This window comes from Echeneis naucrates, chromosome 11, assembly GCF_900963305.1.
Source record: "Echeneis naucrates chromosome 11, fEcheNa1.1, whole genome shotgun sequence".
Classification (NCBI taxonomy): domain Eukaryota; kingdom Metazoa; phylum Chordata; class Actinopteri; order Carangiformes; family Echeneidae; genus Echeneis; species Echeneis naucrates.
The window spans coordinates 18,945,557-18,965,096 of record NC_042521.1 but is presented as its reverse complement, the minus strand read 5'-3'; the positions used below and the strand labels follow the sequence as shown (position 1 = coordinate 18,965,096).

At 40.6% G+C, this 19,540-nt stretch overlaps 1 protein-coding gene across 2 annotated transcripts; it reads left to right on the top strand.

Annotated features, from left to right (window-relative positions):
• Positions 1 to 697: 697 nt before the first annotated feature.
• On the top strand, positions 698 to 14,354 carry gtf2h4 (general transcription factor IIH, polypeptide 4). 2 transcript variants are annotated; one of them, XM_029514056.1, is made up of 14 exons: positions 698 to 870; positions 1,053 to 1,171; positions 1,252 to 1,356; positions 2,636 to 2,767; positions 3,027 to 3,212; positions 6,134 to 6,242; positions 6,933 to 7,001; positions 7,168 to 7,251; positions 8,148 to 8,310; positions 9,499 to 9,629; positions 10,736 to 10,783; positions 10,874 to 10,952; positions 11,221 to 11,282; positions 12,085 to 14,354. In XM_029514056.1, exons 2-14 carry the CDS (start codon positions 1,053 to 1,055, stop codon positions 12,193 to 12,195), a joined length of 1,398 nt encoding a protein of 465 aa, XP_029369916.1. In that variant the 5' UTR covers positions 698 to 870; the 3' UTR covers positions 12,196 to 14,354. The 2 variants fall into 2 exon arrangements, with proteins under 2 accessions (XP_029369916.1, XP_029369919.1); XM_029514059.1 differs by lacking the exons at positions 11,221 to 11,282; positions 12,085 to 14,354 and adding an exon at positions 11,067 to 11,186.
• Positions 14,355 to 19,540: the final 5,186 nt, after the last annotated feature.

The window sequence follows — 19,540 nt, the reverse complement described above, 5'->3', positions numbered from 1 at the left end:
AAATGTCAGAATATTGATATTGATGTCAAAGAGTAATTCTCACTGAACACCAAACAGCTGTTCTGACTAAACAATTACATTCTGTCAATCATGGAAGATTTCATTCAATGTTCAACTACAGTGTTTGTGCTTCTATTTGGATTGGTCTACAGGAACCGTCCTGGGCCTCCTGATTGGCCAGTCCACTTTAGTACACATGACAAAGGTTTGTGTTGAAGTCTGTAGAATTAGACTGATGAGCTCTGGAGTTCACAATAGTCCTCCAGTTGAAAACTGACTAATCAGCTTCCAGGGCAGCTAGTTTGAGGCTCTTTACTTTGGCTTCACTTCACTGGGCCAGGCTTTATGTTGACTTTTTTTCAGCAGTTTGTATTCAAAACTGAACATGATTACCTTCATGAAGTCCAAATTAATTAAATACATTACTTGTACATGTTCACTTTCAAATCCTCCTATTCAAATGAAATTGCGTATTGTGCTTGTGTACCTCAGAGGTATTTTCATTCTCCGTGTAGTGATGCAGTCTTAGCTGATGGATGGCTGATCTGTGAGTGTTCACACTTAAAACAGCAGGTGGAGATACTGAAACCTTTAAACTGCGCATCGACCACCGAGGAAAACAACCAAAGGACCCATTGACCAACGAGCGCGTTCGCTTTAAGATCACATGACTAACTATTCAAGCTGTGCAGGAAACATAACCGTGTAGTGGAATATAAGTGCCTGATAACAACAATGCAGTTATACTATGCTATAAAATAACCTTCGAGCCCGACCCTCCTCGATATTTCATGGTAAAAAACATCGCTCTCCTCGGTGGCTGCTCCTTTTCATGAACACACAACATTTAGGAACAAACTCTACATAAAGGTTGGTGGCTGTATGAATGTGTGCTGAATGTAAGGTTGAATCAAAGAGTGGACTATATGTTTGTTAAATATAACAACTGCAGCCGTTTTGAAGTCAACACATCAACAATAAACCGCTTGTTTTTTTTTTTTTTTTTTTAAAGGGGATTCTCTCTATCTGACTGTGGTGCTTTATTTTGTTAGATGATGAAGCTGCGTGTCCAGCTGCAGTGTAAAAACCTACACGAGTACCTGAGAGAGCTGAGTCCGGACCTGCTGGACAGGCTGTACAACCACCCAGCCACATGTCTGGCTGTCTACAGGTATGGAGGCTGCGCCCTGACAGCATGCTCTGGAGGTTTGTGATGCTTAGCGCTCTCTGTCGTGTGTGATCCTCTCCAAGGGAACTCCCCTCTCTGGCCAAGAACTATGTGATGCGTATGCTGTTCCTGGATCAACCTCTCCCCAAGGCAGCTGTGGCATTGTGGGTGAAAAAAGACAGTCAGAAGTGAGTCCATCCCTCTCTTTATTATACTGACTATGATCTCCCACTGATAGTGAGTGATGCATTTTGAATTAATGGGAGGTATGCTAATATGTGGCCGGTGCTTTCACTTTGTGTGTGTCATTTACAAGTTCAGAAGGTCAAAACAATAGCAGCTATACACTGTATGGAGGTCAATGAAGCTTGTTTTAGCAGGCTGTTGACTTGACCTGGCAACTGATAAAAAGGTATACTTTAGCTTCTCTTGTGTTTTATCTGAAGGTTTGATATCCATCAGAGGAAATATATATGCTTTTAGGAGCCAAAGGCCATCTCAGTTAGTTGTACAACTCTTTGGTGGGTTAGGGTTAGGGGGAGAGAGAGAGAGAGAGAGAGAGAGAGAAAGAGAGAGAGAGAGAAGCTCAGTCCTTCCCCCAGTAGCCTAGGCCTATAGCAGCATAGCTAAAGAGTAGAGGACTTTAACTTTTTAACTATAAGCTCTGTCATACAGGAAAGTTTTAAGCCTGGTCTTGAAAATTACTAAAGAGTCCGCCCCCTGGACCGATGCTGGAAGTTGGTTCCATAGAAGAGGAGCCTGATAACTGAACCATCTGCCTCCAGATTTACTCTTGGAGACTCTAGTAACCACAAGTAAACCTCCATCTAGAGAGCGGAGTGGCCTGCTAGGACAGTAAGGAACTATGAGCTCTCTGAAATACGATGGAGCTTGGCCATTAAGAGCTTTATACGTTAAAAGAAGGATTTTGAATTCTACTCTATATTTTACTGGCAGCCAATGAAGAGCAGCTAACACAGGAGAGATATGATCTCTTTTCCTAGTTCCTGTTAATATTCGTACAGCAGCGTTCTGAATTAACTGAAGGCCTTTTAGAGATTTGTTGGAACCATATGAGGTAGCCTTGAAATTGGACAGCTAAGTTGCTGACAGTGATACAATTGGTTTTCAAATGCAGCCTTTGAAGGTGGCAGCCACTGAGTTTGGATACAGCCAAAGAGACTGAATCCTGCAAGACCTGAAAGCTGCTTTTAAGGCTCAGTTTCTGTGTTAATTTAGACACTGGACCTGATTTATGATCCTTCACTTTTTAATAACATAATAATGTAGCATATAATTTAAAGAACATGGTTTACAGAAAATTTAGACATTGTAAGGGTGAAAGTGAAATGGTAAATAAAGTTTTAGTGGCAGCATCTCCTTTATCATCTGTTGAGGATAAATACTAGGCTTGATAACTAGTTGCGTTTATTGCCTCTTTTTGTTGTTTTTGGCTTCTACCTGCAGGCATCATGATGAATGTGTTTCAGTGCTGTCAGGACTACGACTCTGGCACAGTCAACAGCTGCAGGGCGGTCTGCAGGGATACATTTTAAATCCAGTGTTTAAAGACAACCTAAGGATTGCTTTGCTTGGCGGGTAGGTGAATACAGATTTATCACAGAACAGCAGCAGAGCTCTCTCACTCTGATTTCACTCATTTCACTAAGAAATACTCAGCTCACAAATCTGTGTGTGAGGAAATATACTTCAGTCTGTTTGGTGTTTGTAGTAAATTTTTAATTTTAATACTAAGTAATGCTTGGCTTAACTTGTTTCTTAGTGTTGGCTGGACAAAATGTGGTTGTTAGAATTATAAACAAGCATCCAAAATTGTCACCTGCTGTTTTAATTGCAGGGGCCGAGCGTGGGCCGACGAGGGCAGCACCCTAGGTCCTGACCGCCACGCGCGGGACATTGAGAGTCTGGATCGCTACGCCATGGAGCGCTGGGAGGTTATTCTTCATTTCATGGTGGGCTCTCCCAGTGCTGCTGTCAGTCAGGACCTGGCTCAGCTGCTGGTTCAAGCAGGTCTCATGAAAAGGTACACACTGCTGCTGCTGCTGCCACATAGCTCTCAGTCTATGCACAATCAACAGAACAACACTTGAGTTAGTAAAATGTTCCTTCACTGTCAGTAGTAAGAAAATATACAGAGAATGGAGACAAATAATTGATAGTGACTTCATGAAAATGATACTAGTGGAGAGGTTTGCACGCCCCTTCATGAAATCAACCTCAATACGCAGTCCTCTCTTTGTCTTCATTACCTCCTCCAACCACTTAGCCTTCCTCCTGTACAGCTTTGTGTCTTCTCAGGTCTAACTTTAAGTCAGCCATGTATTATCAACTTCACATCTATTCACTGGCAGAACATTCAGTTCACTCACTCTCACTCCATGAACCTTGGAAATAAGCAAAAAGTTTGAGGTCCTCTGACAGCTTTTCCTCTCATCAAAACAAAGGACAACAATAGTTTGTCACTACTGCACATATTATCCTGGTTTCAAACATCATAAAGAGGTAAAGTTTGTTAGGAAAGTTCAGTACTGAAACTTTATCAACTTCTGCAATGTATTTTGAGGATTTCTCCCATACGCAGGTTGATGACCTTGTGACTAGCACTATGACCACACTGTGTTCAAATCTCAACAATGCCGCCCCTCTCAAAAAGAAAGTATTCAAACTGAGGAGGCTGTCTCCCTGGTATAATTCCCAAATCCTTGCCTTAAAGCAGACATCAAGGAAATTAGAAAGAAATTGCCGTTCCAGTAAGTCAGAAGAGTCTCACAGAGCCTGGAAAGATAGCCTAAAAACATATAAAAAAGCTCTCAGCAGCGCTAGAAGAAAATATTACTCAGCACTCATAGAAGAAAACAAGAACAACCCCAGGTTTTTCTTCAGCACTGTAGCCAGGCTGACAGAGAGCCATAGCTCAGTTGAACCAGTGATCCTCTTAGCTCTAAGCAGTGATGATTTTATTAACTTTTTTACAGATAAAATTCTCATAATCAGAGAAAGAATTTATCAGCTCTTGCCTACGTGAGATAAAAATCTTCTACTGAATACAGCAACTCCTGAATCAGCTGCAACGCCTCTTTTACATCTGGAATCATTCTGACCTCTGAATCTCTCAGAGCTAGCTTCTATAGTTTCATCATCCAGACCGTCAACCTGTCTATTAGATCCAGTACCAACTAGCCTCTTTAAAGAGATCTTTTATGTAATTGAGCTGTTCATTCTAGATTTGATTAATCTGACTTTATTTCTGGGTTATGTACCTCAGGTACTTAAGACCGCGGTCATCAAACCCCCGCTTAAAAAGCCTAATCTTGATCCAGATGTTTTGGCAAACTATTGACCTATATCGAACCTTCCATTTATTTCTAAAATCATTGAGAAAGCTGTAGCAAAACAACTGCACGACCATCTGGATGGGAACAGTTTGTTTGAACAATTTCAATCAGGATTTAGAGCCCATCATAGCACAGAAACAGCACTGGTTAAAGTCTCCAATGACATTCTAATGGCTTTAGACAATGGAAAATGAGAAATATTATCTAATCATCTCATCAGTCTGGACGGCATCACTTTGGCTTCCAGCTCCACTGTAAGAAACCTTGGAGTAATTTTTGGCCACAATTTTTGACCTTTGTCCCTCACATAAAACAAGTTAGTCGGGCAGCTTTCTTCCACCTGAGAAACATTTGGGAAATCAGAAACATCCTTTCTCAGGATGATGCAGAAAAACTAGTCCATGCATTTGTAAATTCTAGGCTGGACTACTGTAACTCATTACTATCTGGATGTCATTTTCAAGACCAGGCTTAAAACTTTCCTGTATGTCAGAGCTTATAGTTAAAAAGTTAAAGTCCTCTGCTGGGGGAAGGACTGAGCTTCTCTCTCTCTCTCTCTCCCTGTCTCTCCCTGTTACCCTCTCTCCCCCTCTCCATCTTTCTCAACCTCCCTCTCGCTCTCCTTTCCTCCCCCCTTGCATGTGTTGATAAGAACCATCCTTCTTAAAAAAAACACAGTTTCACCCCCAGTTCTATGCATTTATACTGCATTTACTAGCCATGTTCTGCCAAAGTCTCTGTCTCTCCCAGTTCCTCTCCTCTCCCTCCCTGTCCTCATCCTGCAGGTGGTGACTCATCGCCGTCCCATGTTCCTGCAACACCTGCTGGTCCCATATCTTCATGAATTCTGTACTACAGCTCAACTCCATGAACTTCATGCAGCAACATGTTCCTGCCTATACCCTCCCCCCCAATGCCTATCTCACTCTCTCTCTCTTTCTCTCTCTCTCTCCCACTCTCAACCCAACCGGTCGAGGCAGATGGCCGCCCCCCCCCGAGCCTGGTTCTGCTCGAGGTTTCTGCCTCTTAAAGAAAGTTTTTCCTTGCCACTGTTGCCAAGTGCTAGCTCATTGGGGGATCTGTTGGGTCTCTTTAAATAATTTTATAAAGAGTTTGGTCTAGACCTGCTCTATATATAAAGTGCCTTGATGTAACTTTGTCATGATTTGGCGCTATACAAATAAATCTGATGATGATAAAATCTGGTATTTTGAATATAACTGTGCAATAGAATCTGAAATTTAGCACAGAATATCAACACAGTCTGGAGTCAGTGGTGAGGATTCTAGCAGCTCCCTTAATGGGTTACTCTTGCAAACCCCCACAAAGCCCAGCTCCAAACTCACCCTCTGCCTGAGCTCTAACAGACAGAGAGCATTGATGAGTCCATGCTTCATATTTGATTCGTTAGATATCTATTTCATTTCATTGCACATTGTCTTCAATGTTTGTCGAACTTCCAGAAATCCTGTCACATGAAAATTTTGCCATCACAAAGAGGATCTTTAAAACCTCCATCTCCACTCAGAGAACTTGTTGTTGTGTATTTGTTGAGAAGTCATGTTTGTACTTTACCTCATGCTACCCTGTCATCTGTTCTGTCTGCCAGTGAGACGGGAGAAGCTCCCTATATAACTTCAGCTGGTTTCCAGTTCCTCCTGTTGGACACGGCCTCTCAGCTGTGGTACTTCACCTTGCAGTACCTCAAAACTGCTCAGGTACCTGTGTGTCCATCTGCTCTTTCCGCTTGATGAGGTTTGAATAAGCTTATACAGTGACAATCATCTATCTGCCAGACTCCAAAGTGTTAATCTGTCATTCGTTCAATTAGCACATCTTTAAGCAGCAAGGGAGCCATTCAGTGGAATGAACTGGGACAGCAGGAGAAGAATAGTGTTCCCAGCTGTGGGGATGTTTTGGAAGATCCTATAGAGTTTCATGTTAAGGAAATCACATTCAAATACAGTGTATGAGAGTATGAGATTGGACACAATACACAAGATGACCTCAATATGAGGAGGATGAAGAATTAGAATTGTATAAAATAATTGACCTTACTGTTGTAATTTATGATGAATCTTATAATAAGAAGATGTTGACTGTGCAGATGTCTCTGAAATTATCCCTCCCTTTCTCTGAATGTCAAATCTCCCTAGCAAGTTTTTTGCTTCAGTGTCAGCAGCTGAGTGAATAAAAAAATTAATAGAGGATGAGGAAAAAGAGAAGCCATTTTCAGCACAGTGGAAGGAGTGAATGTAGTAGAAATGTGGATTATGCTAAATGTACCATGTGAGCCATGGTTTTATCACCAGGAGTGGTTGGTGACTGTCATTTATTTATTCATGTTAGCTGTTTTTGATAAAATTTACTCATATCACACTCATGCATTTTATACTGTGTCCTTTCAGTCCAGAGGGATGGACCTAGTGGAAATCTTGTCTTTCCTCTTCCAGCTCAGTTTCTCTACTCTAGGCAGAGTGAGTCCACGGTATTTTGCATCTATTTGACCTGTGTTTGAATGTGTGCTGAGAAGAAAAACAACAATATGAAACACAATGGATGTGGGAGTGTGGGGTTTTAAAGAATACAGTTTTGGCTAAGTTTCTTTGTGGGCATTGATCATGCATTGCCTGTGTGCCTCAGGATTACTCAGTGGAGGGCATGAGTGAGTCATTACTCACCTTCCTGCAGCACCTTCGGGAGTTTGGCCTGGTCTTCCAAAGGAAGGTGAGGCATTGAGAAAAACACTGTCAGCACCACTTCTCTATCATCTCCCTCAAGTGAGAGAACACTGATGAACCTCATGGGGATGATGATGTGTCTCCAGCACTAACAATAGTGACGCATTGCGCATGCAGTCACACTTGATACTTTATCGCAGCTAGAAGGATTTAAAACTGAAAACAAGGTCTTTTCAGGGAGACATTGCAGGTACCGTAGCAGTAGAAATTACCTCAAATGGCAAAATCATACATTTTTTATAGTATTAGAACTATAGTACCGCAACCTGACCCCGGATAAGTGGAGGAGGATGGATGTATGAATAAAACTATAATACATGTACACCTAACAGTGATAACATTATGACCCCTTACTAATATTGTGTAAATTCCCTTTTACCACCAAAACTGACCCATCTAGGCCTGGACTCTCTATAGGTGAGCTATGTTATCTGAACCAAGATGTTAGAGGCAACTCCTTTAAGTTTAGGCCAAATTCCTAGATTTTCTCCAATAACTTTATCTTGTATATATCCTTATCAACCCCAAATACTGAACTAGTTTAAACCATTTTAAAGTTTCCTTTATTATTTTCTTTTTATATTCCAATCTGCCTCATCAGTGTCTTTGTCAATTTTACAAGTATTTAATTCCTGTAGTGTGGATTCAGTACTATACTACAAATATTTTTTAATGTTAAGCTTTTGCTTTCATCTAAATGTACTACTTTGCTCCCTAGAATTGGACTGTTAAAGAGCGGCTCTGCATTTTTATATCAAATAAGAGACAGACATGACCAATGTAAAGGTGATGTTTATGAACCTAGATTGAACAATTATGAATGATTGAATGAGCTTGGCTATACTGTTGATAGTTAAAATATATTATTTGTTTTATCAACAGAGGAAGTCAAGGCGGTACTACCCCACCAGGCTGGCCATCACTTTGGCTGCAGGGGTCACAACCAGCCCAGTCTCATCCTACTCCAAATTGGCCCCCACACCTGGTGCTGGAGATGCAGGCTTCATTGTGGTGGAGACCAATTATCGCATCTATGCCTACACAAGTATGTCTGAGCACAAGCTGTTTATGATGCTGTTTATGATACTTATTAACACATTGTAGCCAGAGTCCCGGTTCATATGAAACCACTGTTGACAGACTCTTTGGCACAAGCTGACTGGGAGTTCAGTCATAAAACCACTGATTCCTGCTAACTTGTATTGCAGGATCACCAACTATACAGTCAGGAAAGAGACCTAAAGGAAGAGTTTCTGAAAGTGAGATGAATATTGCTTTAGCTTAGCATGATGCAAGGAAATGGAGATATAGCTGGCCTATCCACTTGCACTCAAGATTGAGCTAATTGGTTGGAATTTGGTAGTCAAAGGTCCAATAAGTCTATGGATATTCTCATTCATCCAGGTCATTGTTCTCTCTCTCAAAATTGATTTGTAGGCAACTGGACTTGTATTTGTCTATGAAGACGTTTAGCCTTTTATCCAAGGGGCTTCATCAGTTTATGCTTGTTGGTCTACTAGTCCGCACTAGTCTGACCACGACAGTGGAGAAAGACCCAGGGAGTACTTTACTACCTATGTGGCTGTGTTCACCAAAAGTACCTGTGAAAGTACTGGTTACACTTGATCATTGTTGTGGTCACATGTGAACAACAGTCGTTAGGGTCAGGTGTACCCCTGGTGGATCCCTGGAAGTTTTCAGCAATATGTCTATGAATATTCTCATTCATCCAGGTCATTGTTACTTCTTTTACTCCTCTTTCAAACCATCTGTCCTCTCTGTCCAGGATCTTGGACAAATCCCTGTAAGTTTCAAACCCATTAACACTCTCAGGCAAAAACTGGTACATCCTAAGGACAAGGTACCACACAACCAAAAAAGCAACCTGCAGAGCACACCCACAGAGGTTAAATACCTGGGTCTTTCTCCACTGTTTTGGTCAGACTACTGCGGACTAGTAGACCAACAAGCATGAACTGATGAAGCCCCTTGGATAAGAGGCAAAACGTCTTCATAGACAAATACAAGTTGCCTACAAATCAATTTTGAGAGAGAAAAGATCCAATTCTCACTAAACATGTTTTTGGCCATAGTTCAAGAATTTTTATGATCATTATGAAACATTACAGGAATGTTTGACATGAAAAAGAATGATGTGGGGATTTTGTAATAAAAAAAGTCAAAGGCAGTGAAATCATATTTTTCATACTCTGTGTTTGTGTGTTCCTCTCAGACTCGGAGCTTCAGATTGCCCTGGTTGCTCTCTTCAGTGAAATGCTGTATCGCTTTCCCAATGTAGTGGTGGCTCAGGTCACAAGGGAGTCTGTGCAACAGGCCATTGCCAACGGCATCACTGCACAGCAGGTACCGAATGAGTGCCCACAGCCACCACAGCCACCAGTGGAACTCTTCCCATTTTCCATCTATATCCATACCTTCCTCATCGAAATAATCGCTGTATGTCATGCATAGTTTACACTCTGGAAAGCAAACTTTCACGCTTCATACTTTAACTGTTAATGAAGTCCCCTCAGGTTTAACCCAACTATTTCACTTTATTTAGTAGCACAGTTACAGTACAATTTTGGACAGCATAAGAAACTGAAATTGCCTTTGCAGGAGATGGAACCGCAGAGGGTTCTGCATTTCCAAATGTTAAGTAATGAATATAATAGAAATAAATCGAGTCAGTAATTTTAACATTTCAAAAAAGATTCTATTTGGGTAAAATATACTTTTAAAAATGTGAGTCGTGATAAGTTTATTATTAGAACAATAAACTTTTCACGTTATAACGTGATACTGATGTTTTGTTGTTTTTTTTCTTTTACTGGCATGGCAGCACTACACTTCCATAATTTATAAATGGACAAAGGTTTAAATTCCCTAAGTTTCCCTAGTAATTCTTAAAAATCCCTTCTATCGTGAAAATGTCAGCAGCTGAAAACAGCATTCCAGCAATTGATGTATAGATGGATAAAACTTTGTTACATAATGAATAAATTATTTTAAAAGGCTAAATCATAGAACAAACTTGAACGCTACGGAACATAGATACAAATACTGAATTTGTACACATTAAATAGACAAATTAAGGAGTAATTCTAGATATTTTTAAATTCCAGTGTATCAACTTCCTCAGTGTTTTATCTGGCATGTTGATATCGACAAGATGCATCTCAGGGTAGTTTTATATCTTGTCTCTCAGGCAGCCAGAAAGAAGAGAGGATCTGAGTGTCTTCTACAGTTCTTTAACCTTGGTTTGATTTATTTCCCCACAGCCTACGTCCAGGGTTATAGTGAGTCTGTGTTCATGCCCTTAATTATAATGGAAAAATTTAGTAGAACCTCTCATTTGTGACGCAAATAATCAATGTCTCGAACAACCTGAACATGTGAATCAGTCTCCTCTGGAAAACATTTTCTAATCTGTTTGAATATGAGTAACCAGTATGTCTTTTCTTCTACAGATTATCCACTTTTTAAGAACCAGAGCTCACCCTGTCATACTAAAACAGGTATGTCAGACCCACCTGTCTCGTCAATCAACTCAACAACTTATGATTGCTATTTCCTGCATCTACATCCTCCATCCTCCTCTTCCTCAGACCCCAGTCCTGCCTCCAACCATAACAGATCAGATCAGACTATGGGAGCTGGAGAGAGATCGTCTGCAGTTCACAGAGGGTGAGCATCTTCATTCCACAGCTTGTGCTTCTATCTGTTTGTGTGCGTGCATGTATGCTTGTCTGTGTGTGTCCCCGTGGTAGAGCCTGAACCCTCTGCTGATTGATTTCTCAGGCTGGCAGTTATGACTGACAGATGCTTTAATAATGGAGCTCAGTGAGTGGGACCAAGACGTCGGTCTGCTGTGTGCGAGCGTGCGTATGTGTGTATGTGCGGTGTAATAGAGAGGATTAGTATTAATGTTTCTCAGTTGTGCTGTCTGTCTCAGGAGTGCTCTACAACCAGTTCCTTTCCCAGGCGGACTTTGAGGTGCTGAGAGACAGAGCTCAGGTTGGACTTTTGATTTTTAAATTCTTGACTGAATGACAAATAGACAATATTTAGAGTATCCATATGATATTTTTTCAAAACAACCCCTTCCTTCCTATCCCACATACAGTTTAAACATATTGTTCATTTTGTTTGCGTATTTTTAATGATTGTGTCTCTTAGGCTTTCCAAATTATTTATGTGGACATAATTTTGTCATAACTTATAGCCTTCTACTACTTACTAGAAAGGAGGTTCCCACCTGACATCCCCAAAGACATGTTAGCTATCACTGCTCACTGGCCGAGTTAGATATTGTCTGTAAGGCACATAGGCAGGGCAAAGTTTGTTGTAAGGGAGTTAATCCCTGAGTCTGGTCCATTTTGGTCCAAGTTTTTGTGTTTAATCTAAATACAACTACAGAGTTAAGACCACATTGTAATACACCATGGTTTTCCTTGAATACACCATGATTTATACTCCCATCCCAAATTTAACCCTGTTCATGTGTATATCCCCTTGTTCTTCTATGTGATATTAATGCTTGCTCGCATGATGATAAAGTCGTTTGTACAGGAAGGAGCAAAGTTATTTTGTAACCACGTTTGTGTTGGTCCAACTGTAGTTTTAGAGAGCTATCCCCTTCCTCTCCCTTAGCAGCTCACATTAGATTTTTTACTGTTTCCTGACATATTAATCAACTCTGTGCAGTTATATCTGTTGGTGTTAGATGGCATTTGGACCTCTTTAATTGGATTCCTGTCAGTGAGAGGTGGATACTGTCTATTAACTGCTGCTGCTTAATGGAGTTTTTGTGGTGCAGGGTCTGGGCTGTTTGGTGTGGCAAGACGTCCCTCGCAGGGTGATGGTGGTGACACCGCAGGGACATAGCGAGGTCAAGAGGTTCTGGAAACGACAGAAGTCTCACACCTGAATGGCAATAATAAAGAAACATACACCACTGTTCATTCTACTTTTCTTTTTGAGATGTGAAATACTGCTTTATAAACTGCAAATAAATTATGTTAAAAGATGTATTTCACTGATTAAATTTTGATGTTAGTTAAATGTACTCACGTAACCAACCAATAGTGAGGCTATAGGACTCCTGTTTTTTGATACTGTGCAAATGGATGAGGCATCAGGACACAGCAATGCACAGGAAACTCCACTAAATATGGCTTATTCTGGTTGCTTCTGGAGGCTTCAAAATGGCACATTAAGGTGGAATGTTATTTTTCCGGGACACATAACAGCTCAAGGAAAGAAATCAATTTGCATAAATGTCAAAAGTGAGTCTGATTAATTTTCTCAAAGGAAATAATGCTGTGTCAGTGGGCAAACTTACAAGAGCACACCAAACAGTAAATTATTTCCAATTCTTTTAACAGAGTTATTATTTATTAAAACCAAGCTTCAACCAGGCTTCAGCTATCCACTGGCATGAGAATCATGAAACCAAAGTAAGAACATCTTTGTTAAATGAAAACTGAACTACCAAAGTCCCCACACTTTCAGACCTTCACAGCAGGTCAAAATCTTCCAGCTTCCAGTGAGTCCACCAAGGCGTCTTGTGCACTACTTGTGATGATTCACAATACATTTTTTTTTTTTTTGTTATTTATTTTTTTCCCTGAGAATTTATTACAATAATGGGTTTGGTATGTCACATGTAAAATGTGCGAAGGCCTAAAAAAAGACCACATACACACATTCAGGGGTAGCTCTCAGTCAATGAGAATTCTTTGTCGAGTGACACATCACACAACATTCAGTGATGTGTAAATTAAGTTGGGTTTCCTCTTCTTGCTATCAAGTTAGGCAAATGCAGATGTTACTCCATAAAAAGTTTGGTCTAGACATGTAAGTGTAAAGTACCATTATATAACTTTGCTATGATTTGGTTCTATATAAAAAAATCTGATTGAAAAATCTTGATTTGATTTCCAGAATCTGGCTCTTGGCTGAACCTGACTCCCATGGACCTGCTTCAAAAAATGCTATGATTTGAATGTGAAAACATGTTTTCCTCATCTGTTTGCAATTAAAAAAATGTGCATGAAGTGCTCAGGTTTTCATCCATCCCATTATTCTGGTCATGATATCTAATGTCTTCAAATTTGGCACAAACATCCAATTAGACTCAAGGATGTTAAATTAAAATTCAGTAGTAAAAGGTCAAAATCCACACTTTGGCTTGAGGCAAAGTACCTTAGAAACTCCTCAGAAAGCCTGTTGTGATTGGGTTCACTGGGACTTGAGGATGAACTGATTTTCATCTTGTCAAAGGTCACACTTTTTAGCCATAACACATAAGTTTTCACAAAGCAATTATGACAGAATTTCATACAAGGAGCTGTTGGAGAAAAGTTTGTCAGGTGTGTCTGACCAGGATGTGGAATTGATTGGAGCCAGTAGTATTACACAATGATGCCTCCAGGTCACTTAAGTTCCGTAAGAATGGAAATTTCTGTCAAATAAGAGGTCATTTGTATCCAGCAAGTAAATGTAATTAATATTCATATATTCTCGTTTTTTTCGGAGGGTTGAAATTACTTAGGTCTGCTTTCACAGGGAATTAACACTTTTGCAATAACTGAGAATTATTTTTAGGAATGTACTGTGTGTGAGCTCATATTTGGGCAGTTTGCCTGATCTGCTTGTAGTTAGTAAATGAGCATGTGGTTGCTCAGGCCAGTATATTCATACTATGGGGAGTTTTCAAAGAAAGCCATGCAGCTGCTCATGGACATTGTAATATTGGACCCATCACCCGATGGACAGACATGGACAGACACAGGCATGGCCAGTTGTGGGTCTGGACAGTTCAACCAAGCAGCTCAAGTTATCCCTCAACTTAAATGTGGAGGTGAACAACCCTTTCGCAGCATATGTTTGAGGAGCTTGTGCTCATTTTTGAAATACATTTCTATGTGTCCTTAATCAATGTCAGTCACCTCTTTGCCTCATGCTTATGTAACCTATGAATGCCAAAGTACTGCACAATTTCAGGGAAATTGTTGTCTGTGCCAAGATTAAATACAGTTTACATACAATACATCATTGATTTTAAAGATGACTTTGACATTAAGGGACAAACTCAGCTTGATGCATGATGTGTTTTTTTTTTTTTTATGTATTTATTTATTTATTTGCTTTAATGCCTTCTCTTACATCTAATAACTTTGAATTAAAACCTGTTTTGTAACAGCACCTATGTTGTTCCAGTGTTCCAATCATTTACCTCCTGGATTACAACCTTTAATGCCATAAAGGCCCTTAACCAGATACAGTTCTTTAAATATTTACCAGTAAGACTGCTTGCATTTGGCTGATTGTCCAGTTGATCCTGGATGATATGATCCCTTTCTGAACATATACTTAATTAATTAAGTATATGTCCAGATTTACTCTTGGAGACCCTAGGAACCACAACTAAACCTCCATCTAGAGAGCGGAGTGGCCTGTTAGGACAGTAAGGAACTATGAGCTCTCTGAGATATGGTGGAGCTTGGCCATTAAGAGCTTTATATGTTAAAAGAAGGATTTTGAATTCTACTCTTTATTTTACTGGCAGTCAATGAAGAGCAGCTAACACAGGAGAGATATGATCTCTTTTCCTAGTTCCTGTTAATATTCGTGCAGCAGCGTTCTGAATCAACTGAAGGCCTTTTAGAGATTTGTTTGGACATCCAGATAGTCATGAGTTACAGTAGTCCAGCCTAGAAGTTACAAATGCATGGACTAGTTTTTCTGCATCATCCTGAGAAAGGATGTTTCTAATTTTCCTAATGTTTCTCAGGTGGAAGAAAGCTGCCCGACTAACTAGTTTTATGTGAGGGACAAAGGACATGTCCTGGTCAAAAATTACTCCAAGGTTTCTTACAGTGGAGCTGGAAGCCAAAGTGATGCCGTCCAGACTGATGAGATGATTCTGAGGTGCTTATGGCCGAGTACAATAACTTCTGTTTTGTCAGAGTTGAGAAGTAAAAAGTTTCCAGTCATCCAGACTTCAAGACATGTCTCCAGTCTGACTATCTGAGTGACTTCATTTGGCTTCATTGATAGGTACAGCTGAGTATCGTCTGCATAGCAGTGGAAGTTGATGCTGTGTTTCCTGATAATGTTGCCTAGAGCAAGTAGATAAAGCGTAAAGAGGATTGGTCCAAGTACCGAACCCTGCGGGACTCCATGACTGATTACAGTACATGAGGAGGAGCTGTTGTTAACATGAACAAACTGATGTCTATCTGATAAGTAGGATTTGAACCACCTTAGTGCAGTTCCTTTAATTCCAATTTCATGTTCCAGTCTCTGTAGTAAAATATTATGATCTATGGTGTCGAATGCAGCACTAAGATCTGGAAGGAGAAGTATGGAGGCTGATCCATTGTCTGAAGCCATTAGAATGTCATTGGAGACTTTAACCAGCGCTGTTTCTGTGCTATGATGGGCTCTAAATCCTGATTGAAATTGTTCGAACAAACTGTTCCCACCCAGATGGTCGTGCAGTTGTTTTGCTACAGCTTTCTCAATGATTTTAGAAATAAATGGAAGGTTCGATATGGGTCTATAGTTTGCCAAAACATCTGGATCAAGATTAGGCTTTTTAAGCGGGGGTTTGATGACCGCGGTCTTAAGTGCCTGAGGTACATAACCCAGAAATACAGTCAGATTAATCAAATCTAGAATGAACGGCTCAATTACATAAAAGATCTCTTTAAAGAGGCTAGTTGGTACTGGATCTAATAGACAGGTTGATGGTCTGGATGATGAAACTATAGAAGCTAGCTCTGAGAGATTCAGAGGTGAGAATGATTCCAGATGTAAAAGAGGCGTTGCAGCTGATTCAGGAGTTGCTGTATTCAGTAGAAGATTTTTATCTAACGTAGGCAAGAACTGATAAATTCTCTCTCTGATCGTGAGACTTTTATCTGTAAAAAAGTTAATAAAATCATCACTGCTTAGAGCTAAGGGAATCACTGGCTCAACTGAGCTATGGCTCTCTGTCAGCTTGGCTACAGTGCTGAAGAGAAACCTGGGGTTGTTCTTGTTTTCTTCTATGAGTGCTGAGTAGTATGAACTTCTAGCAATGCGGAACGCTTTTTTTATATGTTTTTAGGCTCTGTGAGACTCTTCTGACTTACTGGAACGCCAATTTCTTTCTAATTTGCTTGATGTCTGCTTTAAGGCACGGATTTGGGAATTATACCAGGGAGCCAGCCTCCTCAGATTGAATACTTTCTTTTTGAGAGGGGTGGCATTGTCGAGATTCAAACGCAGTGTGGCCATAGTGCTAGTCACAAGGTCATCAACCTGCGTATGGGAGAAATCCTCATTTGAATTTAGATATGGCATTGTTGGGAATGATGACCGAATGTTCTCTTTAAATTTAGCCACAGCAGCTTCAGATAAATATCTTCTATAGCTGAATTTATTCCTCAATGCTGTGGAGCCCATTAAAGTAAACTCAAATGTAATAAGGTAAAGGTCAGTCAGGAGAGAGTTTTGGGGAAGAATTGTTAGCTTGTCAATTTCAATGCCATATGTTAGAACAAGATCAAGGATATGATTGTAGAAGTGAGTGGGCTCAGTCACATGCTGAGAAAAGTCAATTGAGTCTAGCAGGGAAAGAAACCCAGAACTAAGGCTGTCGCTTTCTACATCAACATGCATATTGAAATCTCCCAGTATGATTACTTTATCTGTACTGAGTACTAACTCTGATATAAACTCAGAAAACTCTGATAGCAATTCTGAGTATGGACCAGGTGGACAGTATACTGTAACTAACAGAACTGATTTTTCACCTTTCCAGTCTGAGTGGGAAAGACTAAGAGTGAGGCTTTCAAAAAACCTGCAGCCAGATTTTGGCCTGGGGTTGATTAATAGGCTTGACTGAAATATTGCATCCACCCCCCCTCCTTGACCTGTGGTACGAGGGATATGAAAGTTAACATGAGTTGGGGATGTAGCTTCATTAATGCTAACATACTCATCCTGCTGCAGCCACGTTTCAGTTATACAAATTAAATCAATACGATGATCAGCTATGAGATCATTTACTTGTAGAGATTTTGATGATAATGATCAAATGTTCAACAGTCCACATTTGATCGCAGTGTTATTTGAGACTGACTTTGTGCCTGTTTTCATTTCAGTTAAGTTTTTGTTTTTAGCTCCTCTTCTGTTTAATTTGGGTTTATTAACTTTTCTAAATTTAGGTGGTTGGGGGACAGACACAGTTTCTATAGACCTAAACATAGACAGAGACTCTATTCTATTCTCTGCAGGTGACCACTCTGACTGAGGTGCAGAGGAGCGTGTTAAACTGCGGCTCTGCCTCCTGGTCTCGACTCGTGATTGTCAGGGTTTTGGATTTCTAATAAAATCGGCCATATTCCTTGAAATGAGAGCTGCCCCGTCCACGGTGGGATGGACACCATCTCTTCTGATTAGACCAGTTCTCCCCCAGAAAGACTTCCAGTTATCTATATAGCCCACGTTGTTTTCAGGACACCACCTCGACAGCCAGGGGTTAAATGACGATATGCGGCTGTACATGTCATCACTGGTCCGATTGGGGAGGGGGCCGGAGAAAAATACAGTGTCCAACATTGTTTTAGCAAAAGTACTAACCGATTCCACATGAATTTTTGTGACTTCTGACTGGCGAAGTTGGGTGTCGTTACTGCCGACGTGAATAACAATATTAGCATATTTTCGTTTACCCTTAGCCAGTAGTTTCAGATAAGACTGGATGTCGTCTGCTCTGGCCCCCAGGATACACTTCACTATGGCCGCCGGTGTCGCTAACTTCACGTTCCTCAGAATAGAATCACCAATCACTAGAGTCGGCTTTTCAGCGGGTGTGTAGCTGAGAGGGGAGAACCTGTTGGAAACGTGAACTGGTCGGTGGTGAACCGGGGGCTGCTGCCTTCGACTATGCCTCTTGTCTCGGACAGTCACCCAGCCTCCCTGACTAGATTCTGGGTGCTCGGGCGCCACTGGGAGGGAGGAAACTATCTTAGCTGCAGTATGAGCTCGTCTAGGTCGGCCCGCACCGGCTACAGGGTGGAGGCTAGCTACACTAGCATAAGTTGGGCTAGCTAAAGTGCGGAGCCGTGATTCTAACCCATTAATTTTCGCCTCATCCTACATCTATGACAAGAGGTGCTATCATAAAAGGAGGCAGAAGAATAACTACACATGAGACACACAGAATAGGAGAGGAGAGGAGGAGGAGAAGGAGGAACAGAGAGTGGAGAGAGAGAGCTAGAGGACACTCCTAATCGGGTAGTGTGATTAGCGGAGGAGCAGAATCGGTTATAATCTTTGGAGAAAGAGGAGATATTGACTTTTAAACCTAGTGTTGGTGTGAAAATAATTTGCTGTAGGATTAATCGAGTGAATTAGGAAATAATAGCAGAACAGTGGAAACAACACACAAGATGACAGAGAGCACAACCGCCAGTGACCGGAAATGATGCAACACGCTTACTGCACTTGTGATGACCCTTATAGTCTAGCTGAAAATTTATTAGGTATGCCTTTTCCAATCACGACCTGAAGATATTTATTCAGTTTTACAATCATTTGACAGATTCTTCTGTTGCAGCCATAGTTAATAAAATAATATATTATCACCACATACAGCACCAGTCAAAAGTTTAGACCCGTTTTCCTAATCATTTGAATGGAAAAGTGGCTGAATGCGAGTTTGAGTGGTTGGCCCTGCGATGGACTGGCGACCTATGTGCCCAATTTGAGCTGGGATTGGCTCCAGCAGCCTGCTGACCTGGATAGGATGAAGATGAGTGAGTGTATAATAAGTATTTTCACATAATACTGTGTATACATCTGATCATGTGTTATGTTAACATAAGTTATGATACTTTTTGACCTGACACTACTTTACAGTTAAATCATATAACCCTTACCCTATGCATATTAATTAAAATAACATACATATAAAATAAAATTATGTATGTTTAAACATGTTTGTCTTATGTGTTAAACTATCAAATCGACTTCAGTCACTCAGACCAACTCGTGGCGTAGCCCCTTCTGGCCGAGCGATTCGGGTCCTCTATGGGAAGATAGAAACACATACATATGTGACCAAGTTTCGCGTTTGTAATTCGTTGTGGCAATTTTAATAGGCATTGGCTAATTAGAAGACCAATGATGCTGTGAGTGATGGTAATAATAAAGCGAGGTTAGTTGAAAAAAAAAAAAAAAATCACATAAAATGGTTCTTAAATGATGGAACGGGGCCG